At 41.6% G+C, this 26839-nt stretch overlaps 1 protein-coding gene across 2 annotated transcripts in view; it reads right to left on the bottom strand.

Moving 5' to 3' along the window:
• The window catches only part of MANEA (mannosidase endo-alpha), a 34349-nt gene extending 11070 nt beyond the window's left edge, over positions 1–23279 (bottom strand). The window contains exons 1-2 of one of the 2 annotated variants that reach the window (XM_075202793.1): positions 23189–23279; positions 4931–5476 (exon numbers count right to left, since the gene is read on the bottom strand). In XM_075202793.1, the coding sequence (XP_075058894.1) occupies positions 4931–5450 (520 nt within the window). In that variant the 5' untranslated portion in view covers positions 5451–5476; positions 23189–23279. Of the gene's footprint in view, positions 1–4930; positions 5477–15905; positions 16005–23188 lie in introns of those variants that run through there. The other variant, XM_075202794.1, reaches the window with a different exon arrangement.
• Between the last annotated feature and the right edge of the window lie 3560 nt (positions 23280–26839).

The raw sequence follows: 26839 nt of genomic DNA, 5'->3' as shown, positions 1-26839 counted from the left end.
TGTTGTTATGCCCTTATACAGTTCAACTTCTCATACTGTTCCAATGATAGGAAAACCTGGTGACTGCAGACTGCAAAGCAGGAGGTTAATGTATGGTTTAAGATGAGTTTCATGTCACCCCAATTAACTTTGAAGCCATTTATGTGGCGTGGCACTTTGGAAAATATTTTATAGTCATTTAAATCCTTACTGTTCATAAGAACCTAGAAATAATGTAATTTATTCCTCACCCAAATAATGAAGGCAGAATTAAAGGAGGCTTATTTCTATAAATCCTGTAGTCACCATTCCTTCGTCACCGTAAATATCATGTCACAGTCATGAAGCTTTAGAGGTATGACCCTTATAGGCACAACATAAACCTCAAGAAGCATATATCATCATTTATACAGTACCAGCAAATTCTGTAGTGCTTTCCAATTGAAAAAAACAAAACATAGCAATAAAACAATACTGTGTAATACAGACAGATCGAGAGGTAAGAGGGCCCTGCTTGCAAACTTACAACCTATGGGACAATGGGAGTTTGAGGTTAAGTGCTACATATTGCATATTGGTACAGCCAGATTGCAAAGTTAAAAAATGTTTAATGCACTGTATGATCCAGTCACACAGCAAAGGGTTGCTGCATTCTGTGAACTATGTAAATGGTGGTAATAGGGAGGTTAAGAGGGTGGTTGAGGAATTTTATAAGCTAGCCTGAGGAAGTGGGTTTTCAGAGAAAGCTTGAAGGTTTGAAGACTAGAGAAAAGTCATATTGTGCGTGGGAGGGAATTCCACAAAGTGGGAGCAGCCCGAAAAAAGTCCTGCAACCAGGAATGGGAGCAGGTAATAAGTGAGGAAGAGAGAAGCAGGTCTTGTGTTGAACAGATGTGTTGTGATATTTTGAGACAAGTGAGGAAGAGTGTGCTGGTGCAGTTTTGTTGATGACCAATCTAGTCTCGGCATGCAAACAGATTGTAGGGATGAGGGGACGACCATTAAGGACTGAATTGCAATAGTCAATGCATGAGTGCATGAATTAAAGTTTCCGTGCGACGTGTGTATTCCGGAAATGTTTTTTAGGTGCACGTACCAAGATTTAAATATATAGTTCATATGGGGAACAAAGGATAGAGTCAAAGAACATACCTAGGCAGCAAGCTACATATTTGTGAGGGTATGGGATCAAGAGCACAGGTGGTAGAGTAGGAAGAAAAGAAACTAGTAGATACTTCATCTTCATTTGTGGCATCAATTGAAGAGGTGGCGTTAGAGGATGCTGGAAGGAACTGAGCTGGTTGTTGCCACAATACCATTCCTTGAAGTAGGAAGCAAGATCTTGGACACAGATAGTAGCCAGAGGGTTAGGGGTGTGAGCTTTGACAAGAGATTTAAATGTGTTAAAAGGCATATGGGGTTAGAAGACTGAGCAGATATGAGAGATTAGAAGTATGTTTGTTTAGCAGTGTCCAGAGCATTTCAATATGAGTGGTAGATAGCAGTATATGTGAGTAAAATGTACCAGATTTACTCTAGTGACATTCTCTACTCTAAAAGAAAGATTTTGAAGGTTTCACAATGTTTTAATGTGCCACAGCTGACATCGAAGTCAACACGAATTAAGAACAGTTGCTGGAGCCACTTGATCAATGGCTGTTGCTAGGATTTGGTGAAAATGAGGTACTGCCATATCAGTCGAGGAGAATGTAGAAAAAGGGGAGAGAAGGTGTTGGAGAGAGGTGGAAAACTGTTGAAAATGAATAGAGTTAGACAGCAAAGAGATTAGAGTACTAGGCAAGAGCTTGTAGCTGATAAGTTGATGATCCAAGAGGGGGAAAGGAGTGTTAAGGAAATCAGAAACGTAAAATGGTCTGGAGAAAACAAGACCAAGGCAGTGGTCAACCTGATGAGAAGATTTAGGGGTAAATGTATGAACCTTCGGATTCTTCAACTCCGGCGAGTTCAGCGTCTTCAGCGCTTAAATTTAAAGCGGCGCTGCCTTGTAAAGGGAAGTCTCCCTTTACAAGGCAGCGCCGCTTTAAATTTAAGCGCTGAAGACGCTGAACTCGCCGGAGTTGAAGAATCCGAAGGTTCATACATTTACCCCTTAGTCTACTTGAGGAGGTCAAGGGAGGAAGTTAGAGAAAGTAGTTTGGAAGCACAAGTGGAATGTGGATTATCAATGGGGATGTTTAAAATTACACAAGATGAAGGTGGGGATGTTAGAAAATAGGAAATGAGGGAACCATGCAGAGAACTGTTCAAGAAATTGTTGGTATGGACCTGGGGGTGATAGAACACAACCCTCATAGGGGCAGATTCAATTGGCCGCGACGTTCCCGAGAACATCGCGGCCGCCCTTAATTACAGTTTATATGGTAAAAAGTAAGCCTCACGTTTGCTCAAACCTCTATGGGGTGCGAACAAAAGCGAGCGGTACTTTGACTAAAAAAAAAAATTGTCACCTAGTGTCTCGTGGCCAATCCGGGACACTACAAATTATTTTATTTTTTTAATTGAATCAATATGAATATAAATATAACAAATTTTTTTGTGACAGCTAAATATTTGTGGGGAAAAAGTCCAGTAGGAATGTAGTCTCCTTAGCATACACAATTGCACACAGCAGTGGTCACACAAGAAACCAGAGTCATAGTCAAACAACTAGGTCTCAAGCTGACCTGAATTTTATTTTATTTTATTATCTATTTCAACATTGAAGATTTTCACAGTATGGTTTTGTACTATGATATTTATTTTTTAATCCATATTGCCTGCCCAGCACTTACTAAACACAAGAGACTGCAAATGTGGATGAGCATAGTATCTAGTAGCCTACCAAAACATTTAGGATTATGCAACCTTTTACTAACATTTGGTGTAAGTATATGCTCACTCTTGTCATAACAAATTGATTCCCCAGGCTGAGATGTTGAGCAGATTGTGTTGGTCTGCCCAATCTATTTAAATTGACCAAGACAACATTTAATCAGGTTGTTAACAGGCTAAAACAATAAATTACCACTCAAGACATTATTTCTCTATCCAGCTATTCACACCCTGGAACTCTAGTCTGGCTTTTGCAACTAATAAATTATGTCCTGAATTTTTAAATACACTTAAAATGGAATAAGGGAAAATATGCTGAATGGATATATAGGGTACCAAAAGAGAGGCTTAGTATTTGATGTGCAATTGTTAGTAGACAAATATTATCAATTCTTTATATTGACCATTTTAGGCTTTGAAATGCAGTGTCCTTAAATAGCTGTACCAACAGTAAACTGGTGTACAAGAAATATACACCAGAATCTTAGCCCTTTTTTGGTTTCCATCGTATCATCTGATATCGGTCAACATGTATGTAACACTGGCGACCGAGCAACCTGAGCAGGCCGCACATGCACTTTAGATACCTCCGCTGCAGGCAGAGAACAGCATCTCCCAGCATGCAGTGGGGAGGAGGAGCTTGGAAGAAGCATTTAGAATACAGCAGTTAGAGATTCTAGGAGAGCAGCAGTTGAGAGGAAGAGGAATTACCTTAGACAGAGAGCAGCAGTCAGGAGTGAGAGGGATGGTCTCTGATAGACAGTAATAAACTGAAAGAGTCATAGACTGAGTGGAGAGTGATTGAGAGGGGGAGCAGATCCTTATCAGAAGGAATACTGTACAAAAAGGGAGGAACTGGAAAGATAGTACCTAAATATTGGCATGTACCATAGTAAATACAAACCACCTCTAGTAGATAATATTAACACATCCCAATTATAAAGCACTATGGAATATGTTGGCGCTATATAAATAAGTGATGATGATAACTTGCAAAACACCACTAATAAATAGTATGTAATCGCGTACAGAAGCAGAGGATTTAATAAATTATTTATCATTTAATCTAAAAATATTTTTTACATAAAACACACATATAAAAACAATATAACAGTTTCAAAATAGCAGCAATAATCTCAATAGCATTTGATAATCAAAAACTTATTGAAAGCAATTCACTAGAGGCACCAATCTTGCCCTGTCAGCCTCAATTGCAGAAAATGGATGTGGAGAGGTATATATATATTTGTATCCAAAAAACACTCTAGATGTCCTTTAGTATGTTGTTAATTGATTGTATTGTACTACATTATCCACAGTATATTGATCTTATATAGAAAAGAGGGAAAATGTATGTTTAAAAAACAAATAACAGAAAGATTTTTTTTCTTATTTTCAGTATAGTGCTATTAACTAACAGCCTTCTGAGGCTGATTATGACAGCTTGTGTACCCTTGCTTCCAATTGGTCCTTTCATGTATTTAAGAAAGAATAGGCTTTGCCTCCCTGCCACTTATAGCGTTTGTGCCACACAGTTGCTGACTTGCTCCAATGTCCTATCGATACTCTGCCCAAATTTTGATCGATCTCTTTTGTGACCCCTGGCTTATTTCTGGACCTTGGTGTAATTCTGATTGCCACTGACCTTTGGCTTTGTCTTTTGGATTCTCCCTGCGTGCAACTCGCTCTGATATTTTGGCCTGTCCCAGACTAACCTGCTTGCTACTGACCCATGACCTCTGGCTTGTACCTGATATGCTGAGTCCTGGTTATTTGCCTCCTACCTCTGTGATAAGCCAGCCGGACACAAACTGTTACTATGCTAGAGTTAAGAGCTGGGGGTATCCAAGTACCTGTCAGCGTGACTAGCTCTACAGGACCTCTTGCCATCTGGTCTAAAAGTTTATGTCGGTAGCTGTTAGCTGGAACACTAGTTGCTGAGGTTTTATCTAGCACTTATAAACATGTAGCAATCACCCACTGGACACTGGCACTATTTGACCCTAAGGGCTTTGCCCACTGTTAAAACAAAATTATAGATCGAATTGACAAGAACAGGGAATTGGTAAAGGTCATAATAGCCAAAAAACCCCAATAATTACATTCTGAAAGACATTACCTACAGCCGCTGATCGCATTTGCTTCATATGGGCTTCAAGAACAGAAGGGTCCTTGGAGCTGTATGGCCCCAATTCTGGGTAAAAATTAGCTCCAATATCCTCAGGAGGATTGTGTTTTCCATTTTGGTAATTATTAGCAATTTTGGCATCCCAATGTTTTAACAGATCATGGTTCCAGTGAATGTATTTACCATCAAACTGTGGATTCCCATACCACGTATAATAGAAAATATGAATGTTATAATTAGGAGCTGGTAATTCACCCATATTGAAAACAGCAAAGCTTGGTGAAACTATTGCCTTTGCCTGTGCTTCAGTGACTTCTTGAGCACTTATTTTATTCCCAGATTCTTTAAGAACAACAGTGACTTTTTGAAATTGAGGTAAAAGGCCAAGTCCAAATGGACTTCCGAACACAGCTGTTTCAGGTCTCAATGTTTTCAGGCCCATCATAATAGAACAGACGATTAAAATGAAAATCCCCAATGTGATGCATGTTCTTCGGCGGAACCTTGGCATGATGATATCGCTCCATCAATTCTATGCTGTAAGACAGAAAAGCAAGATAAGATCAAATTTGTTTTTGTCACATGAAAATTACACTGAATAGCAGTTATTATAACCAATTTATGAAATGACGTATTTATAAAGGGTGGGAGTACATTAAAGACTGCAAAGATAACTAATACAATTACATACATTTATCATCAAGCTGTTGCCACTCATCTTAGTGTAAAAAGATGTGTGGCTGGCAGCGTATATCTTTGTATACATCTACATTTTGATTATAAAAGGAGCAGTAACACTCATTGTATCTCTCTCCAGAAGCTGATCTGTTTATTGTCCAATGGGCAAAGTTCTTGATTTTTTCATTCTAAGGAAAGCTCAAATCAATTAAAGTTCAGACATTTTTAAAGTATATGATTATGACATATGAGCATTAGGATAAAACTAATTATAATTAAGTATTAATGAGTAATTATAACTGACATTTTGATTGCCCTATATTTTTGGGTGCCTTCCAGTTCTCGCTTGTACGTGCTTCGTTTTTATGTGCTGTGACAACACTATTTTTCTTCAAAGCATAAACATTACTTCAAGTAATTCACAACCTGTGTTTGGTTTCATTTTGCTTATTTATACTTTTATTTTTATATATTATTTTAGTATCAATAATTACAATGCCATAGATCTCACAAGAAGAATTAAAAGGGCAGCATAATTAACTATTAACAGGTGTTTAGCCATCTGTATACTATAAATCTTTACATTCATCGCGGTAACCTAAATATTTGCAATTATTGATCCCTATGGTGAATACACTGTCCGTACACAAACGCTTCCTAGAACACCTGATGCCCCAATCATGCTCTGTGTTTCACTTTTAATATGTCAAGTTTTTGCAAAAGGGTCAACATCATTAATATTATAATAATCAGTGTTCCATGCAGGTATTTAAGATCCCCATTTTAACAGGTTCCCAAGATTAGTTATCAATGGAGTGAACACAGACCAAACAATGCAGGTTACATATATGGTTAAATGTCAGCATGTACATCATTCATGTATGTATGTATGTATGATCCTTGATTGAATGTTGCAGTCAACAACATGGCTTGTTAGTATATCCCCCCCAGGTGATTTTAGGAGTGTATGTGTGTATATAAGTGTTGTGATCAATCTGCCGTGCACTATTTTCCTATCTGCTCAATGTTTAGAACTTAACACCAGTGAAAATAGGAATAAATTGATTACAATGCATCATTACACTAAAGTAACACTTTTACAAAGTAGAAAAATAATGAGCACAGCTGTGCTCCTTTGGTTTTAACACAATTACTGAAGTAGTGATGGAGTTTCTTAAGGAATTTTTAAAATGGGAAGAGAGTTTACGGAACAGAATTTTCATAGATCTGTGCTGCTTTTTCGAAGCCCTAAAGAAATGCACAGAAGGCCTTGCTGAAAGCAGGGATAAGAATCACAATGGAGATGGATACTGTTGGTTGAAATCAGATGCTATATGGTTCTGTGTGGCAGACTACAGTGTCCTCCTCCCCAAAAAAGTGCCAGCCAGGTGGGGGCAGTGTAATACTTTGCAATAATTTTGAAAAATGTTGGAGGTTATTACCCACACCTGCCAGGACTGGTCAGACTAGTAGTCAGTGGTCTAACACACACTGCTAAATGTAGGGCTCACACAGTGCCTGTTATAATAGGAGAAACAATGGTGTATTATATTATAATAGGACATTGCTGGGCTCCGAGAGCCGGGTGGCAAGAAAAAACTGCCGGGTGGAGCACCCAGAAAATGGGTGCTGGGGAGAACACTGGACTACAAAATATACTTAAAAGAAAAATACTGTTTCTTTTAAATTCTGGTGAGTGGGCAATATCTCTATTTTACCTCTAGACTCTTTATACGCTATTTATAAAGACTAGTGACTAGACTAAAGGGAAAAAAGTGAACAGCTCACATCTTTGATCAACCATTAACTTTGTTTATGCTGGAATTACACAATCTTGCAATGAGCAAGATAAAAGGAATTCTTCTTCAATGGTTACACGTGTCACTATGTATACGCTGTTAAAAGTGCTACATTTTAATTGCTTCTATTTGTTGCTTGATTTTACCCAATACCGAGGAAATATTATTAAACTATCTGGTTATTTATCAGTAATAAGGTGCTGGATAATAAATGTGGGCATTTCTCGCTCTTCACTTTTGTCAAGAGTGCTAGTCCCCGGTGAATTGTTTAATATATTTCTTGAGCAACTGGAAAAGATTTTCTAGTTAGGCAAACCTTTGACACTCAATTCTTAAACAATTTGTGCCACTTCATTAGCTTGCTATTAGATTTACATATCTACTCTACCTCCTCATTAATCAACACGGACAAAAAAAGCCTCACAGGTCATTTGTCAGCTACTACATATATCATTAAAATTAAACTCTAGCTCCCTAATGCTGCCTGGCAAAAGGGAAACCACGTTTCTCCTTCACAGTCACGTTTCATCATGGAAAACTCCACCTGATCAATTTTATTCATAACACCACCCCCCCCCCCCATCTCCTCAGCGATAAACTTTCCCCTGGTATTCTCAGAAGCAGTGCCAGGGAGACTTTGCTTACCCACAATATGGATTACTCCATCTTTGGCCCTGAGAGCAAGTGTTTATGGACAAGGTGTAAATATAGTGTAAAGGGGGTACCAGCTGACCTTAGTGGTGAATGTGGTGTGTCTGTGTGTGTGTGTGACTTTAATCTCCAGTAGGGCAGGAAATGGGAATGATTACATATCGTCTGTACAGCGCTGCAAAATGGAATTTTTGCTTGACTCCAAATCCATAGTTGACTTTTCTATTCATGCTTTGCAGGGGTTTTAAATGTACACTATCGCTCCATATTTATGTGTTGTGTGCGCTAGCAATCCACTCCATATTAACCCAACACAGATGAACATGATTTTACAGAGATTTGTGCTCTCTGAGTGGTATGTACATGCATAGCTCAATAAGGGCAGAGCACCCTGAAATGCAAGAATTGTATACTGTTCCAACTTAAATAGGGCTTACAATTAAACAATTCACTGTAAATAATTATTAAATACATACTGATGAATGAAAAGCTCACCATAACCAAATACAGTTAGTAATGCACTTTCTGCACATAAAATGCATTATACATGCAAATGTGAACATATACTCAACAATGATAATGCCCACACAAACATCTTTTATTTAATAGAGATATTTGTTTCAAACTTAATAAAGGTTCATTGGCCTTTGAAGATTTGTATGGTATAACAAAGGATTTTAATGAGTAAGATAGTGTAAGGTAATATATGTCCTGTGTTCATGTGATAAATTTACAATCAATGATCTCTATTTGTCATGAACATATAATCTTTATAGTAGTCAATAGTTTGAACTCCAACCAGGAGAACAAGGTGGCATTAAATGCTGAAGTTTTGTCGGTTGTAGAGGAAAGTAAACCGTCCATTCACATATAGTAGACTATTCGAGAACAACAATTATTTGAATGTTGGATGATTAGGACTTGCCCATCGGATAGGAATCGCCACCTTAGCAGCGTTGCTTAAATGATTTAGTAACTACCGTATTTCCCCATGTATAAGACGCACCATTTTCCCCAAAACTTTGGGTCTAAAAACTGGGTGCATCTTATACAGCGCCAGCGCTATTACCTCCAAGCCCAGAATGAAGAAGATGACCCCTGTTGAGGTGTGAGAATAAGAGAGAGGAGTCCCCGCAGAACTGATCAGCTCGCTCTGAGCTTCCTAGTTTCGGTATTAATGTAAAAGGTGCTTCAGGCACCTCCCACAGTCTCTTCTGTCTCTGAGCTGTCAGTCACGTGACCAACCGTTCCGATGACCGCCTATAGTTTCCGATGAGCCCAGTCTATTTGTCTACTGCACAGCATCGATGACAATAGACAAGTCACGTAGACACACTTGGGACATGTCTACATGACTTGTCTCTTGTCAACAACACTGTGCAGTGGCGGTCCTGTCACTGAATGTGGGACTTGTTATTGTAAACGCTGCTCCTCTAGATGCGAGATCTCTGACTAAAATCAGACAAGCCTTCTACTTGCCCCTGCATGTTGTAATATACCGTAAAAGCAGCATCTTCTGCAGTGAAAGTATTCCTATTTGCTAAAAACTTGATATGCACGCAATACATCTTTTTTTTAATTTTATGCCCCAAAATTAAGGTGCGTCTTATACATGGGTGCGTCTTATACATGGGGAAATATGGTACTTCTTAAATATGTTTATAGGAATTTTAAACAAATTAATTAGCCAGAAGGTAGGGTCTAAAGGAACTTCATAATTTAGAATGATTTTAGTGATGCTCACAACATCTATCCAGAATTTCATTATATTGGGACCAGGGCCGGTGCTAGGGTCCTTGGCGCCCTAGGCGCACTGTCAAAATCGTTGCTCCCCCCGACACAGTTTAAAAATCGTCGCCCCCCCCCCCCCCCGCCTCGCAGGCACTTTATAAAAATCTTCGCCCTCCTCCCCACGTCTTTCCTTACCTTGCCTCAACACTGCCGCCTCTCTGCTCCGTCTCCTCCCCTCACTGACACTGTCGGGCCGTGATGATGATGTCACGCCCGACAGTCAGTGAGTGGAGGAGAGAAGACGGAGCAGAGAGGCGGCGATGGTGATCCGTAGCCCCTTCCCCCCTCCCCGTGGACTTATCGGAAGCTGTGCGGCGGCCGTGAAAGGTATGGTCAGCGGTCGCCGCACAGTTTTAAAGTAATTTTATTTCTAAGGCGCCCTCCAGAGCCCGGCGCCTTAGGCAAGTGCCTAACCTTGCCTAATGGGAGCGCCGGGCCTGATTGGGACAAACCCACCAGATGTGTAAATAACTTCCTACAGCGTTAGAGTATCGCCAACAGACATTGGAAGTATTCAGGTATATCTTCCAAAGTAACCTCCGATATCTGTACCAACAAATTAAGATGTTGTATTGTGTCTCTACTACAGAGATGCTAATGGAGTATACGAGTGATTTGAAATACTTTCTGCCATTCCTCTGGGGATGTGTGTCTAACTCCCGTCCCCATTGTTTGGTGAAATTGGGAACTGACTGAAATTTTCTAAAAGGAATCTATATGGTTGAAATTGTGTGGGAGGGTTTAGAGACAGATGTACATAGGGTCTCAAATTCAGTAAGTTCTCTATATACTAGTTGGATTTGTTTAACGAATTGTAAAACATGGCAAATTTGTAGGAATTTCCAGAAGTCAGTATTAGGCATTTCCCATTTAGGTTGTATGCCAGTATATGGACGGACACCTTTCGGATCAACCAATTGTCCCAACCTGAAGACTCCAGTATGATACCAATTTTTGAAAGAGCGAAGGCGAGTCCCAGTAACGAATTCCGGATTTGCCAAGAAGGAGGTAAGTGGGGTAATTTTTGAGGAGGTATGGCAAGGTTCGTAACAGTTTCCAACTATTTACTGTAGGTGACATAGTTGGGTGATCAAGAGAGGGTTGGCTTGACAACCAGGGTACAATCTCAATCAGGAGGTGTAGGAATTGTTCTTCGACAGAGATCCATTGTTTACTTTCTTTGGCCCTAGTCCATTGCAAGATTCTGTTTAGCATAATAGCGTTGTAATAACTAGATATGTCTGGGAGCTGGAGCCCACCTAAGTGTTTGCATGTGAATAAAATTTCTAGTTGAATTTGGGGAGATTTTTTTTACCCCAAATAAAATGTCTTATCACATCCTGAATGTCTCAGAGCCATTTTGGGGTAATGGGAAGAGTTTGGATCATATAGAGGATTTTAGGAAGTGTGTTCATTTTAATAACATTAACTCTACCAATCCATTATGGTCGTTTAGAATGCCATTTTTCAAAGTCAGTCTTTAAGGACGAAATGATAGCTGAGCAGTGAGAATGAGAGTTGAGAGAGGTCTTTAGTTAATCAAACTCCAAGATATTTAAGACAAGACTGGTGCCAGATAAATGAAAATCTAGGGCCTGATTCGTTAAGGATCTTAACTTGAGAAACTTCTTATTTCAGTCTCCTGGACAAAACCATGTTACAATGCAAAGGGTGCAAATTAGTATTCTGTTTTGCACATAAGTTAAATACTGACTGTTTTTTGATGTAGCACACAAATATCAACTTTAAATTTCAGTGTACAAATAAGTTATCAAGTATTTGTGTGCTACATGAAAAAACAGTCAATATTTAACTTATGTGCAAAACAGAATGCTAATTTGCACCCTTTGCATTGTAACATGGTTTTGTCCAGGAGACTGAAATAAGAAGTTTCTCAAGTTAAGATCCTTAATGAATCAGAACCTATTCCTTAAGCTACTGGGTGAGGATGGTTAGGTCCATAGCTACAGATTTTTAAAAAATTGATTTTGGAATTTGAGATTTCAAAAATTTTGAAATTCATTCATTAAGTTAGGAAGCGAGGATACAGGGTAGGAGAATGACGTTAGTCAATCATCAGGAAAAAGTGCCAATTTAAATTTCTTATCATCTACCTTAATTCCAGAAATGTTAGGATTGGTTTTAATTGCTCTTGCAAGGGCTTCCACGCAGATGAACATTAGGGGTTATAATGAGCAACCCTGTCTGGTACCGACAGGGACGCATTGATCTTTATATAAGCCACGACGGTTGGGGGCAGTATCCTGGGGAAGAGTTTGATGACTATTAACACTCGATTAAATTTCCAAGGTTGTCAGAGACAGATAAAGACTCTCTGAAGCAGCCTTCAGGAATTAGAACAGGCTGTTTTTTCTTCCCTTTCAAGTAAAAGCCCTAAAACAGACTATTTTACCATAACTTATTTTAAAATCCAGCTTATCCCTTTACTCCTGCTGAATCCAAATTCTCCAAACATTCCTAGAAGGCCATATTACAATTCTACCAAAGGAAGGAAAAGACACATCCCTAAGCCCTATGTCCCAACTACTGACCTATTTCACTCCTAAATGTAGATATCAAACTATACACAAAAATGATTGCCAACAGACCAAACAACCCTCCTCTCTAAGATTATACATGCTGATCAGGTAGGTTTTGTTGTTGGCCTGAGAAGCCCACGACAACACCACCAAGAGAATCAACATAAAACATTTTTCTTTACAGCAAGATACCCATTCCATTCGGCGATCTACAGATGCTGAGAAAGTATTTGATAGGATAGACTGGGAATTCATGTCAGTCTTTTTAAGACACATGGGTTGGGGCGTCCTGTGATTACATATATTTTTTTTAGAATTTTTACACTTTTTCAACCTGGGTTAATGTGGAAGGTCAAAAGAAAACTAGAAGGGAAAGAGAGGAAAAATAAGCTAAGTTGATATAATGAGGCTAAATTAACTTATTTATTACTATGTAAAAGGAGTACCTACTATAGAGTATCCAGTAGTTATGGAGTAGAAGAACTGGGGGAGGTAAATGTAAACCACAGCTCCCAAGAAGGGTCAAATATATATGCTTAGCCTTGTAATTGTAAAGTGATCTTTTCCAAAGAAGCAATAAGCCAATTTTTCTTTCTTAACTTGCAAGAGTGGAGGTGGACATGGATTTTCCCAATATTTGGTAACATTTAAAATATGAGAAGCGAATTTACCGATATGTGCTCCCAAACCAGAAATAAGAAGGCATAGGAGAGGAGACCAAGGAGAAAGACTAAACTTCCCCCCGGATCAGGTGTGCCAGCGGGGGATCATCATTGTGGCTGGTCCTTGCTTCTTGTGGCCGCGGGACTTATCTTAAACCCCGCCCCCCATGCATGGCCTCGTCCTCACCCTATCCAATAATAAACAAAGGTCACATAGAACGCGTACCACGTGACAGATGCCGTCCCATGTGTACAGTGCAGGAAGCACAGCTGGAATAAGGTAAGTGTGAGGGTGTTTTATGTCCATGTAGCGTGTGTCCGTGTTACGGCAATGTAATGGGAGTGAGGACAGGTGACTTTATGTCAATGTAGTGTGTGTTAATGTAGTGTGTGTGGTGGGCTCATGTCAGTATAGTGTGTGTGGACAGGGGGCTTATGTCACTGTAATGGGGGTGAGGGCAGGAGGCCTTATGTCAGTGTAGTGTGTGTGTGTTAATGTAGTGTGTTATGTGTGTTTTGGCAATGAAATGGGGTTGAGGGCAGTGGGGCTTATGGCAATGAAATGGGGTGAGGGCATGGGTGAAGCAATTTAGTTTAATAGTGGGGCCTATTAATTTAAGATGAGGAGGTAGGACTTTTAATTTATTGTTGGTTTGGGGCTATTAATTGAATGTGGGGCTGAGTTTGGGGAGGAGGGCTATTTATTAAATGTGAATATGAATTATTCAATGTCAGGGATGGTTGTGGGAAATGTTTATATTTATTAAACTTAAATACTTTTTATTGCTGGGCCTGTTTGGAGGTGGGGAAATAGGTTTATTTATCAAATGTGAATACTATTATTTTAATGGGGCTGGAGGGAGGCCTAATTATTAAACGTGTGTGCTACTGATTTAACGCCAGGGCTCATTGGAGTTTTCTAAATTTCATGTACCCATTTTTTTTTTTACAGATAGGACTCTCAACATTCCATGATCCAGACAAACAGCAACTGAGCTAAAGACACCAGCAGCCACAGGTAGGGAAAGCAACAAGAACAGGATACACATACTCAGGTACATACAGTGAGCGCACACACGTACAGGGTCAGACACAGTGGGTACACACACATACTGGGCCCCGAATACCATTTATTTGGCCCCGCCTAAATGAGGCCACTTTCAGACTTTTTTTAGTTCCCAATCCCCCCCTGCTTGCTTCTCATGTCCGCTATCTTAGTGTCACCCTCGACAATGCCATCTCCTTCACAACATCCAGTCTCTACCTCATTCCTGTCACCCCTACCTCTCTAACATCACCAGAATATGTCTCTTTCTCACTCTTGATGGCACTCAATTCTCATTAATTTTCTCATCATCATCACCTGCCTTGAATAGTCCACTTCCACCTTCGGGACTTCTCCTGTGCCACTTCCCCTATTATGGAAATCCCTTCCACACCCAATAAGACCCTACACCAACCTCCAAAGGTTCAAACAATCCTACCTCTTCACCAAAGCCTATCCCTTCTCCTCCTGATACCTCTCTCTCAGGCCCAAAATCTCCATTCCCCTCTTCCCCATACTCCTAGTAAGGTAAACTCTCGTGAGCAGCTTCCTCAGTTTGTTTCTTGTCTTAATATTGAACAATATATTTTACCTTCACAGTTCACACCTGAAAAATTGTAATGTAGGGTTTAGTGTTCCTTTAAAAAACACAACGTCAGATTGTGTAATATTGTCTGCCCACAAGGTGTAGAATATTAAGGAGTTAATAACATCAAGAGATAACAGTGTTACAGAGTTTAAGTTAAAGATTTGGTGGCCGATGATAGAATTGCAAAATACTATCAACAGACAAAACTGGAATGTGCTGGCATTACTTGTTCTTCAAAGATTTAGTCCCTACTGTAAACTAAAAGCATTTGTGCATTACAGCTTTAAATGTATTATTGAGCGATCCCGATCATAGACAATACGTACTTTATATATTATATGTTATAATACAGCCTTATCAGTAAGTATATTGTGCCACCAAAAATAGATCCTTTAAAAATGTGAGAACTCACAGTATTACAATTTATGACATTTTTCTAAATGCTATGAGCAAACTTGTTGCTGGATGTAAACTCAACGAATATGATTATTTAGCATGATTGCATTTGTTTACAATGCACAGTATCCACTTCTAAATGTCTTTTACCACACTGTGTTGCATTTGTATCTGTGAATTGCTTTTTTATGTACACTATGCAACTTTTTATGTATTCATGGAAAAGATACAGTTTTGCATTTTCCCCCAATAATAAGTAAGTGTACTGACAGCAAGACTCTAAATCTAACAAAATGGCTGTTTCTTTGTATCCATTATGTATTGTTCTGCTACTTATACACCTCTGTGCATATTTCCCATTTATGCTACCTCAGTAACTTTTCTTGTATGCAGTAAGGACTCGTTTCATTGCATTTTTTTTTTGCATGCTGAAGGATTAACAAGCGCACTTTAAACTTGACTTCCCATGCTTTTTATTCAAAAAGGGTTGAGCAATGAAAATAAGGGAAGGAAAGATAATTGCGTCTATAAAAATCTCCAAAAAATGAACTAAAATGGTTTTGAAGAAAAGATAAAAACTATACACTAATTAGTAATATTATAATTTAATCACACAATTTAATACCACAGGGGGTTCCATTACTTGTGTTGAAATAAATATTGCAATATGTCAGTGGCTCCCGAACTATTTGGCCAGGGACGGCGGTAAGCGGTGTAGGCAAGGGCGAGGCAGGCGCCAGCCCTGAGAGGCACTCCCCTCTGTCTGCCACCCCATACTTATCCACCGGCCAGCCAAAAAGAAAAAAAGTACTTACCAGTATGGGGACGGCGCCGTCTGGCACCTTCCTCCTTCTTCCCTGCTCTCTTCGCACTGATTGTCGGGCATGACATCATCACTTCCGACATTTTCAGTGAGGACTGGCGCAGAGAATAGCCTGAACTGGAAGAAATGATACAAGAAAAAGAGAAGAAAACAGGAAAAAGAAGGCCAAGTAAAAGGTAAGTAAAGGAACGGAGGGGCAGCACTGGGATGAAAGGGGTAGTGTAATAAAAGCACAGTGGTGTAATAAAAATAAAACTGACGAAGGGACATAATGTGATGGTGAAGGGGCCTAAATACTTATTATGTTATTTTGACTCAACTACCTTAAAAACAGAATAAGTAATTATTTTGGCTTAAGGGTGCCTTGAAAAAATTATGGCGGCCCTAAGGGCAGGCGCGGGCTGGGAGGTATCGAAGCGTCAGCACACAGGCGACGCGGCCGCCGCCTGTGTGCTGACGCGGCACGCGATACGGCCGCCTGTAATATAAAAAAATTTTTTGCATCCACGGCGGGGGGCGGGGGGAGGCAGCCGGCCCGAACAGCCGCTAGACTGAGCGGCCCGGATGCACTTCTGCCCCCCGGTCCAGCCCACCCCTGCCGACGGGTGCCTCGAACTGAGAACTAATGGGAACCACTGCAATATGAAATCAAAAGCCTTATTTTTCCCAAACTAAACAATATAAAATTTGCTAGGAAATAAAAAAACAAAAGAGTTATTTACAGTGAAGCCAATGCATCTCCACAACATAACAATTAGTCATTACAGGGAGAAAGTAGATAATTAGATACTCAACCCGGGTCTCACCAAAAGTTATTGAAATGAGTAAAAAACAAAAACAAAAAAAAAACAAGAAAAACAAACTTACCTCCCAAGAGGAGCCAATCAAAGCTCCTCTTGTGATGTTGCCATGGAGACCTGGGTTCAGTGTGAACCTGGTCAACCAAGGAATTTGCAGGGGTGAGAGGCTCTGCCTCCACGGCAATATCCCAGGTTCATATTGTCGAAGGGGGCAATGTGAAAGTGGTATTACATGTTGTCTACATTTTCTAACCTTTGTCTATTACTATTCAGCTTTTATAGCTAAACCAGCGTTGAATCATAAATATATGGGATTGTTCAGTGGCTATATAAAGGAAACATTGAAATTGGTCATAAACCCTTTTAAGTCAGTACTTATGTCTTTACAATCTACACAATGAAGTATGGAGTTTTGCATTACAATACATGCAAATTCTAGATTGCATTATTAATGTTGGCCACATAAACTACAATATCAACAGAGATATCGGACAATGGGCCTGATATCACTGGGTGTATGAACCGAAAACTAGCTGAAAGCCCAATAACAATCTGATTAAAATTGATAAGATCATTACTGACACATTTGTATGCATGGCCAGAAGATCACGGTATGTGACTAGTATCATCTTGTGACTCCAATACCCCATTGGCTCAGTGCTCGAGCCACTGAAAATTAGAATTTCATCCAATTTAGGCGCAGATTAATGTGGCCAAATTAGACATTGAACCCGATGCTCGGTTCTTTGGGCTAAGCACCTTTTTCTTAAAGCCTTCCAGTCTCCCACTTAACTACCTACCTTATCCTCTGCCTCTCCCCCTTCTTTCCCCTTCCCTGCCTTCGTCCCTCTACTCTCCCTCTCTCCCCTGCGTTTCTCCGTCTGTCCACCCCTCCCCTTAGATTGTACGCTCCTCTGAGCAGGGCCATCTCTCCTCCTGTTTCCACCACTTCTAACTCTGCTCTTCAGCTACTTTGCCCTCCTCCTCGAGGGCCCGCCTCCCCCCTCTGGGGGTCTCCCTGTCTTCCGCGCCCTCCTTTTGGGCCCCGTCATTTGCGGATACTCCCCCTGCCCTCACTAGCTGTGCATTGAGCTTACTGAGTTACTGTGCTTTATGTTTACTGTACTGTGCTGTCTTACCTTGTATTGTAATTCGTTTTTGTCCCTGTACGGCGCCACGGACACCTTGTGGCGCCCTATAAATAAAAATTAATAATAATAATAATAAGCAGCAGGATCAGCCAGTGAGTGACCAGTTTTAAAATGCTTTGGTTTTCTGACCAGTTTTTGAAGTGATCAAAACCTCATGCAGTGTGATATTAAAGTGAAAGGAGGATATTGTTCTCGTCGTAGAAAAGGCATTTCAGTTGTCAAAATGCTGCATACGGCACTGCAAGAGTTGAAGCACTCTGTTGTGAAAGGGGAACAGTACTCATCATTCACTTATACCCCATTCATACTGCACCAAAATCCCGGGTTTTTGCCGGGGCGAGCTCAAACGACCCGGGTCTTGGTGCAGTATGAATGGTACAAGTCAAAAATCCCGGGTCTTCAACCCGGGATTTATCGAGGGGTAATTCCCGGGTCGGACCCGGGTTGCCTGCACTATGAATGGTGCAACCCGGGTTTTTCAACCCGGTTTGCACAGAAAACAAGCCGATTGGCTGTCTGCCTGTCTCTATATTAAATCTTACAGTTAATAAGAACTGTTCTTATTGCTCTAAACAAATTCACTGTCTGTTTAGAAAAGATAGATTGCTTGGCTGGGTTGACCCCTTAGATACCAGTGTGTGAAGTGTTAACTGTGTAGCTACCAGAGCACAGAGTGTGCACAATTGAGCAATTAAGTCATAGGTTTGTTATAGAGAAAAAAACAGTCACCTTTCAATGACATCACCATTTTTCAGCCAATGAAAACTGCTCTGGTGATGACTCCCACAAATTGCCAGGGCACAGACTTGTGCAGTATGAATGGGGTCAACCCGGGAAATTCCCCGGTCCGAGGAGCAGTATGAATGGTGATATTGACGGGGCGGCAGTATGAAAGCGGTATAATACCGCCTTCATACTGCCGCCCCGGCAATATCCCGGGTTTTTCAAGCCAGGTTTTTGCCGGGGCTCGGAGCGTCCCAGCTCAGAAACATTATACTGCACCTCGGACCCGGGAATTTCCCGGGTTGACCCCATTCATACTGCACAAGTCTGTGCCCTGGCAATTTGTGGGAGTCATCACCAGAGCAGTTTTCATTGGCTGAAAAATGGTGATGTCATTGAAAGGTGACTGTTTTTTTTTTCTTCCACGGGCTCCCACCGATGACATCATCCTCCAGAGACAGGCAGACAGTCAATCAGCTTGTTTTCTGTGCACCATTCATAGTGCAGGCAACCCGGGTCCGACCCGGGAATTACCCCTCGATAAATCCCGGGTTGAAGACCCGGGTTTTTAGACCCAGGATTTTTGACTTGTACCATTCATACTGCACCAAGACCCGGGTCGTTTGAGCTCGCCCCGGCAAAAACCCGGGATTTTGGTGCAGTATGAATGGGGTATTACAGGTTCACAGTCGGAACATTTCACCACTTCATAACGCTGCAGACTAGTGGTCACAAAACAATGGGATTCTAAAAGGCCCAAGTGAAATTGCTCTTATACGAACCCTTGTAAGGATTTGAGTGTGCTTAATGGATTATCCTATATGATCACCCTGAAGGTTAATGGTCAGTTGAAATATACCAACTGCATTGGACATGAATAGATCTTTACAAATTATTGAATTTTTTACAGAATATTGATTTTTAAGCATGTTTCTTTTAAAGAACAAACCTCATCAATTACACAATGCCAACAGCATCTCCAATGCAATTTATATGAGCTTGAACATGCAATGTATAAATATGCCCTATCTGTGCCTAATAAATAATACTATTATGTTTACTAGAATATGGCTACCAAAGCCTAACACACATGCATGCATACTAACCAGAAATTCATGCATTCAGTATTTTTAGCGGTTTCACTGTCCTATATATTTATTGGCATAAGTCAGTCTAATCTATAAGTGTGATTGATGCCAAAATATTTTATTTATTAGATCTGAATAAAATATTTGGAGCATGGACAATTCTAAAGTCCCCATGCATGTGCAACTGCATCTCATTATATATACACGCTATAAAAAGCATATAAGAACACTGGACTCTTATCTACTGTTGATAATTATCATCAATGATATATATATTGCAGCTCTCCAGACTGTGAACACAATTCATCATGCACTAATAATCGGGAGAAGTTAATGGTGCCAATTGCTGTCACATAGTAGTGTGAACTTCAAGGACTCACAGACAAGCTGGAACTTTAACTATTTTAAAATGTGAATTTATTAGTCTCTGTGTTAAAGTGATTAAAATATATATAATACATTCGGTATTTAATTTATACGGTTTTCTGACATCTAAAGCCATGTGAATATAACATAAGAAGTAACAGTGGACGTTTGGACCCTATTAATACAGATAAACCTGAATAATTACTACAAACTAATGGAACCTGAATCAATATCTGGAATACTAAGGACTGCCACTTGATTATACTTCAGGGAGTGTGTTATTGTTTAATAATATAGCTTTTATTTCATGTTTACCTCACAATTATTTATCTGTAGCACTTCAATATAGTGCCGTTGTCGCCTTTATTTCCATTATCATCTTTACGTCAATGATTGGTTGTACTAGTCAATTACCAAAGTTGTTCGATACAGATACTATCTTGGCTACTTGTTAATAATGCAGGCACCGCGTTAAACATGGACGGTCTTTCGGGGTAGGATTTGGATATCTTCAGCATAAATTGGGAGCTGCTGCATAAATTCCCCTGTTGCTACCCACCAGCAATTTAAGTCATTCTAAAAAAGCTGCAAGCAAAGTAGGAGTAGTAAATATTACAGAGCTACGGCAGTGAAACCCATCCCCTGGCAGGCGCTACCATTAGGCAACATTAGGCAGTTGCCTAGGGCGCCGGGCTTTTGGGGGCGCCACCCGCCCCTAAGCAATGTAAAAACAAGTATAAACTAAAAATGTAAAATATTTTAAGTTACATAGGCGCCGGCGTGACTTTGCCAAGTTCCGCGCCGGCGCCATTTTACCGGCGCACTTCATCATGGTGGTCTCTCTATGAATGAAATCTTGCTGTCGGCTGACTGAGCTCACACACCAAAAGCAGAGGGGTCCTGAGCGGCAAGTGGACCAATCACAGACCAGCAATGTCCTGACACTGTAAGCTCCAACCAATCACAGTGAGACTTGCCTGACAGTTTTCAGATGTTTCTCACAGTGATTGGTTGGAGCTCTGTGTCAGGACATTGCTGGCCTGTGGTTGGTCCGCTTGCCGTTCAGCTCCCGCTGTGCTCTTGGTGCTTTTTCTCAGTCAGCCGACACATGCTGTGTTCAGGAGGTACCGCGGATCGGTGGCTGTACTACTGTAGGGTGTACCCTGGCCCCCACCTGCACTTTGATGCTGAGCAGAGGTACCCATGCACATGGAGCTGACAGCCTGGTACTAAAGGTAAGTAAATCTTGATAAACACATTCTAATTTTCTATGCTTTTCTGTATATACAGTCTTTCTTACCTTCACTGCTGTTTGTGCCATTATATCTGCCCTTCCTCTATCATTTCTGCCCTTCCCGTTTGTGCCAGCCTCTTTACCATTCCCCCATCAATGCCATCATTTCTGCCCTTCCCCTGTTTGTGCCAGCCTCTTTGCCCTTCCCCATTATGCCCACCCTCTCTGCCCTTTCTTCATCTGTACCACCCTCTCTGCCCTCCCCCATCTATGCCAGCTTCTTTGCCCTTCCCTGGTCTGCGCCAGCCTCTCTGCCCTTCCCCCATCTATGCCAGCCTCTCTGCCCTTCCCCCATCTATGCCAGCTTCTTTGTCCTTCCATGGTCTGTGCCAGCCTCTCTGCCCTTCCCCCATCTATGCCAGCCTCTCTGCCCTTCCCTCGTCTGCACCACCCTCTCTGCCCTTCCCTCATCTGTGCCACCCTCTTTGCCCTTCCCTCATCTGTGCCACCCTCTCTGCCCTTCCCTCGTCTGTGCCACCCTCTCTGCCCTTCCCTCATCTGTACCAGCCTCTCTGCCCTTCCCTCATGTGCGCCAGCCTCTCTGCCCTACCTTTGTCTGCGCCAGCCTCTTTGCTCTTCCCCCATCTATACCAGCCTCTCTGCCCTTCTCTCATGTCCGCCAGCCTCTCTGCCCTTCTCGTCTGCACCAGCCTCTCTGCCCTTCTCATCTGCACCAGCCTCTCTGCCCTTCTCGTCTGCACCAGCCTCTCTGCCCTTCTCGTCTGCACCAGCCTCTCTGCACTTCTCATCTGCACCAGCCTCTCTGCACTTCTCATCTGCACCAGCCTCTCTGCCCTTCTCCCATTTGCGCCAGCCTCTCCTTCCACATTCTGTGCCAGTCTCTCTCCTTCTACTGCCTGTGCCCCACCTATCTCCCTTTCTTCTGCCTGTGCCAGTTTCTCCACTTCCTATTTTTGTGCCAGTCTCTGTCCCTCTGTCTCCTCGTCTGTACCTTTGGGGGTGTATTGGTGTAATGTATGTGGAGAGGGGTGGGGCTGTTGCTGGCTTATTGTCACAAGATTTTTGTTTTGTTTTTAAGTCTAACATTTGGAAACCCCTCCTTATAGAAATCCTGTGTTTGCCCCTCTGACAGCGTTCTGCATCAGACATCAGTACATTTGGACTGCAGCCTTAACTGCCAACCAGAAGGAGGTAAAAGTTATTTTTTTTATTTTACAAACGTCAAGTGTGTCAGGGTGTTTAAAGTGGGTAATTTTTTTGGGGTGGTGGGGCGGTAGGTCAAAGTTTTGCCTAGGGTGCTGAGAATCCTTGCACCGGCCCTGCCCCCTGGGGAACCCTTTCTAAAGATAACTGAAGAACAAAGCATGCAGTGGCATTTATATATTTAACTAGTACCCAAAATTGTTTTTAATTACAGTTTTTGTTAAAGTAATTATTTTTCTTTTGGCAGATTTGATTTTAAAAACTCATGAGGGCACACGAGGAGATTCCAATAAACAAATAGTACAAGCCCATATTTGAAAAAAAAGAAAATGCTTACAGAACATATACCCAGGTTGCCATTTACAAAGACAAAAATAGCGAATATAGGTCTTATTTTAAAGTAGGCAACCAAAGCTTGGGACATATGAACCCACCCACTGATAACTATAGAAAATACTTAGATAAGCTAAACGCATTATTTCTAGATCCAGATTTCACTAGAGGGGGATGTCAACACGTGATCACTGACTCGCAGCAACCAATTCACACATAAACGTATCCCTTGTCCCTAAAGTAAAATATCTAAATAATATCTGGACTATTCATTTTATTGATGCATAATAGCCCGGAGATCTGGGCATCTGGGTGCCTATGTAGTATATAGTGTGTAGTACAGTACAGTACAGTACCTGCCCAAGCACGTGAGCGAGCTCCCCTTCTGCAGAATCAGCAATGTATGTTCGCAGAGATAGACACAAACACTTCCTGGAACTGGGTGACAGAGGCCGAAGGGCGGAGACTACAGAGTAAACACACGGTCGTGTGGTGGGAGGAGCTACAGACATCCATACAGTGCTGGGCTGAGAGTATCTGGCAGGTGCAGAACGGATCAACTATAATATGAATATAAAATAGACAATACATACAAAATACAAGCAACAATCCCAGGAAACCGAGTCACCTAAATTTCGAGACCTCTCCACGTCAACTTGCAAATATATTTCTTCCCATCACATATAAATATTGATAGAAAAAAAGAGACTCTTGCACGTCAATGTATATATGAGTCTCATAATTTAGGCAACCCAGTTCTTGGAGTTGTTGTTTTGTAGTGGGACTTCGACTCTCAATGTATAGTGCAGTGTCATTGTGTGTAGTGTGTGTGGATCTATTGTACTTGGTACGTGTATTACTATAAATACAAAAAAATTCTGCACCTTGACATTCTGTACTATAATTGGAAATTCATATTTTGGGAAATGTATGATCTAGGTCAATTCATTCTGCTGTGTAGTGTGGTTGGGGTAGAACTGAGAGTATTTAAGGTAAAAAAAATCCTCCTTTGAAACCTGAAACATTTTGCAACCAATTCAGAACATTACAATATAACTCCAGTTTGATGAATGGCATTTGATGTGTTAAATGTCAATTTAAAATTGACTACATCTGTACCAGAAGCGCACGAAGGGGGGGGGGGGTTCTGGGTCTCCAGAAACCCCTCCCCTCCGCTAACTAAGTGCCCCACATAGCATCACAGTACTATACAGCAGCCGCGGCGCTGTCAAAGAAGCGTCCGCGGCGGTGCTGTATTGTATACAGCACCGCCGCGGACGCTTCTTTGACAGCGTCACGGCTGCTATATAGTACAGAGCGTCCGAAATGGAGCTACTGCGCGGGCGCATGCGCAGCAGCAGCTCTCTCGTGTTTTTTTTTTGGGGGGGGGGGGGTGCGGGTGGGGGTACTTACCTTCTCCGCCGCTGGTCCGGATGCCGCACTTCCGGATTTGCCGAACCGCAGCCCGGGGGCGGGGAATTCAAACCTGCCAGCATAAAATCTTCACTCTGACACTAGAACAACAGGGCCACCTTAACTACTTTATGGGCCCCCGGGCAATGCAGTGTACCGGGCCCCTAAAAAAAATAAAAAAATATATATATATATATATATATATATATATTGTGTGTGTGTAAAAAAAATACATATGTATGTAAAAAAAAAACGTGATTATATATATAATCACTTTTTTTATATATATATATATATATATATATATATATATATATATATATATATATAAAATAGTGAAAAAGACAACGGCGCTCAGTGTAAATTAAAACAACACGTGAACAAACGTGCTCATAAGTACATAAAATCACATACAGTAGGCTGCTTCACTTTTGTACATCAGATTGCAGATGTAAACCTATAGACAAAAATAAAAAAAGGAAGCGCCAAACATAGTGTATTATCATCAATTGATTAAATGTGGAAATAATTAGTCCAAATTAGCCCCGTACCAGATAGCAGAAGATAAATTGCACATCTTTGTGATATTCCACTGGAATTCAAAACTGGCCTCCGAATTGGATTCACACACTAGGGCTCAAAAGGAAATAGCAACACAATAGTGTAGTATATTCACGACAAGTGCGTTATTTTCATAAAAAGTAATAAAATTTAATAGACATGGCACATTCCAAAAAGACAAATAAATTGCCCGTACATTAAATAAAATATAAGCAGGCTTATCTGTGTCATAAAGTTCCAAGTAAAACCAAGCATAGACCGGGAACTCCTTCTCCTGCTGCCAGCTGGAACACACAGAGAAAGACGCTGCCTCCTTGACGCGTTTCGTCCACAATAGACTTTATCAAAAGGGTCAATGATTTTAGGATTCGGACGGGCCCCCCTTGCCAGCAGGGCCCCCGGGCACCTGCCCATCGTGCCCAATGGAAGAGACGGCCCTGTCGAGCAACATCTATTGTTCCTGGCTCTTGTTCCCTGTGGAATCCTGTCTCCTAGACTTCTGCTGACTCCTGTGTATTGACTCCTGCCTGTTTGACTATTCTTCATCTCCAGTCCTTGTGTACTGATCCAGCTTGCTGACTACGCTTCTGTTCTGGTGACCCGTGTACCGACCCGGCCTGATTGACTCCGAGCTTGCCTTCTGATACGTCTGCATTGCCTTCCTGTGTACCGACCTGGCCCGTTGACCACGCTACTCCTGCTCCACTACGCTGCACTACATCTAAGGGTGAGCCTGAGGACCGCGACCTGCGACTCCTGGCAGCAAAGCCCACCCCGCCGGGGAGATCGTTAGACTCCGCACCTCAGGTAAGCCAGCTATATTAGATTGTAGTACATCCAGAAATCCGTTACACCCCCCTAACAATCCTGCGTGCGCCCCTGGAGCACGCAGGATTGTGCTAATCACAATTTGTGGAATCCAGTCAGTGTCGGATTGGGGCATGAAGGGCCCACCGAGGGACTGCAATGCTAGGGGCCCATCAGAGGGGGTGTGGCCAGCCATCAAAGAGGCGAGACCAGACATTAGAGGGGGAGTGGTTAGCCCACGAAGGACAGCAAGCACCATAGTGTAGTACAATGGATCCCAAACTTTTTCAGTTCAAGGCATCCTTAGGGTCTCCATAAATTTTTCAAGGCACCCCTAAGTCAAAATAATTACCAAGTAGTCCCCCGCCTTGCTTACGACTGGCCCTGGCCCGAGGCACCCCTGTGAGATCGCCGAGGCACCCCAGGGAGCCAAGGCACACAGTTTGGGAACCACTGGTGTAGTATATAAAGCATGCAGTGTCTATATAAAGAATACACAGTGTTGACCTGCCCCTTAGATTGGGCAGAACAGTCACCAAAAATCAGGATTGTCCCACTAGACTCAGAACATTTGACAGACTGTCCTACCTGTTCTTGTCACTTTGACCACTGTGGCTGCTGGTTTCTTTAGTTGCGGCTTGTCTGGATCCTGGAATATTGGGAAACAAAATGGTTACATTTCAAAATTCCAACCAGCGTTAAATCAATAGGACCCACAATTAATACTTAGGCCTTTCTCCAGCCCCAAAGTAATAGTATTCCCATTTAATAAATAAAACTATTTCCCTCCTACCAGACAGCCCCAGCAATAAATTAATAGCATTTACGTATAATAAATATACCTATTTTCCGCAACCATCACTGCCATTAAATAATTAATATCCACATTTAATAAATAGACCTCATGCTCCTCAAACTCAGCCCTGCATTCAATTAATAGTGCCCAAACCACCCCATCTTAAATTAATAGTCCCCACTATAAAATTAAATTGCCCCACCATCACCCTACAAACAAAATAGCACCCATTAGTTAGCCACCACCTACCACATGCACATTACATTGCCACAAGCCTGCTGTGCCATCACACACACATTACTGTGCCCCTTCATCACCATGCTGCGCCTCCTTATGATCACACTGCGCCCTCCATGCTGCTTTTGCTCCCCCCTTCTCCAGGCACCCCTTGATTACCCTGTGGCATGCTGCTTTGGCCCCCCCTTCACAC

This window comes from Mixophyes fleayi, chromosome 3 (assembly GCF_038048845.1).
Source record: "Mixophyes fleayi isolate aMixFle1 chromosome 3, aMixFle1.hap1, whole genome shotgun sequence".
In the NCBI taxonomy this organism is placed as follows: Eukaryota; Metazoa; Chordata; class Amphibia; order Anura; family Limnodynastidae; genus Mixophyes; species Mixophyes fleayi.
This window is presented reverse-complemented; position numbering and strand designations above follow the sequence as displayed.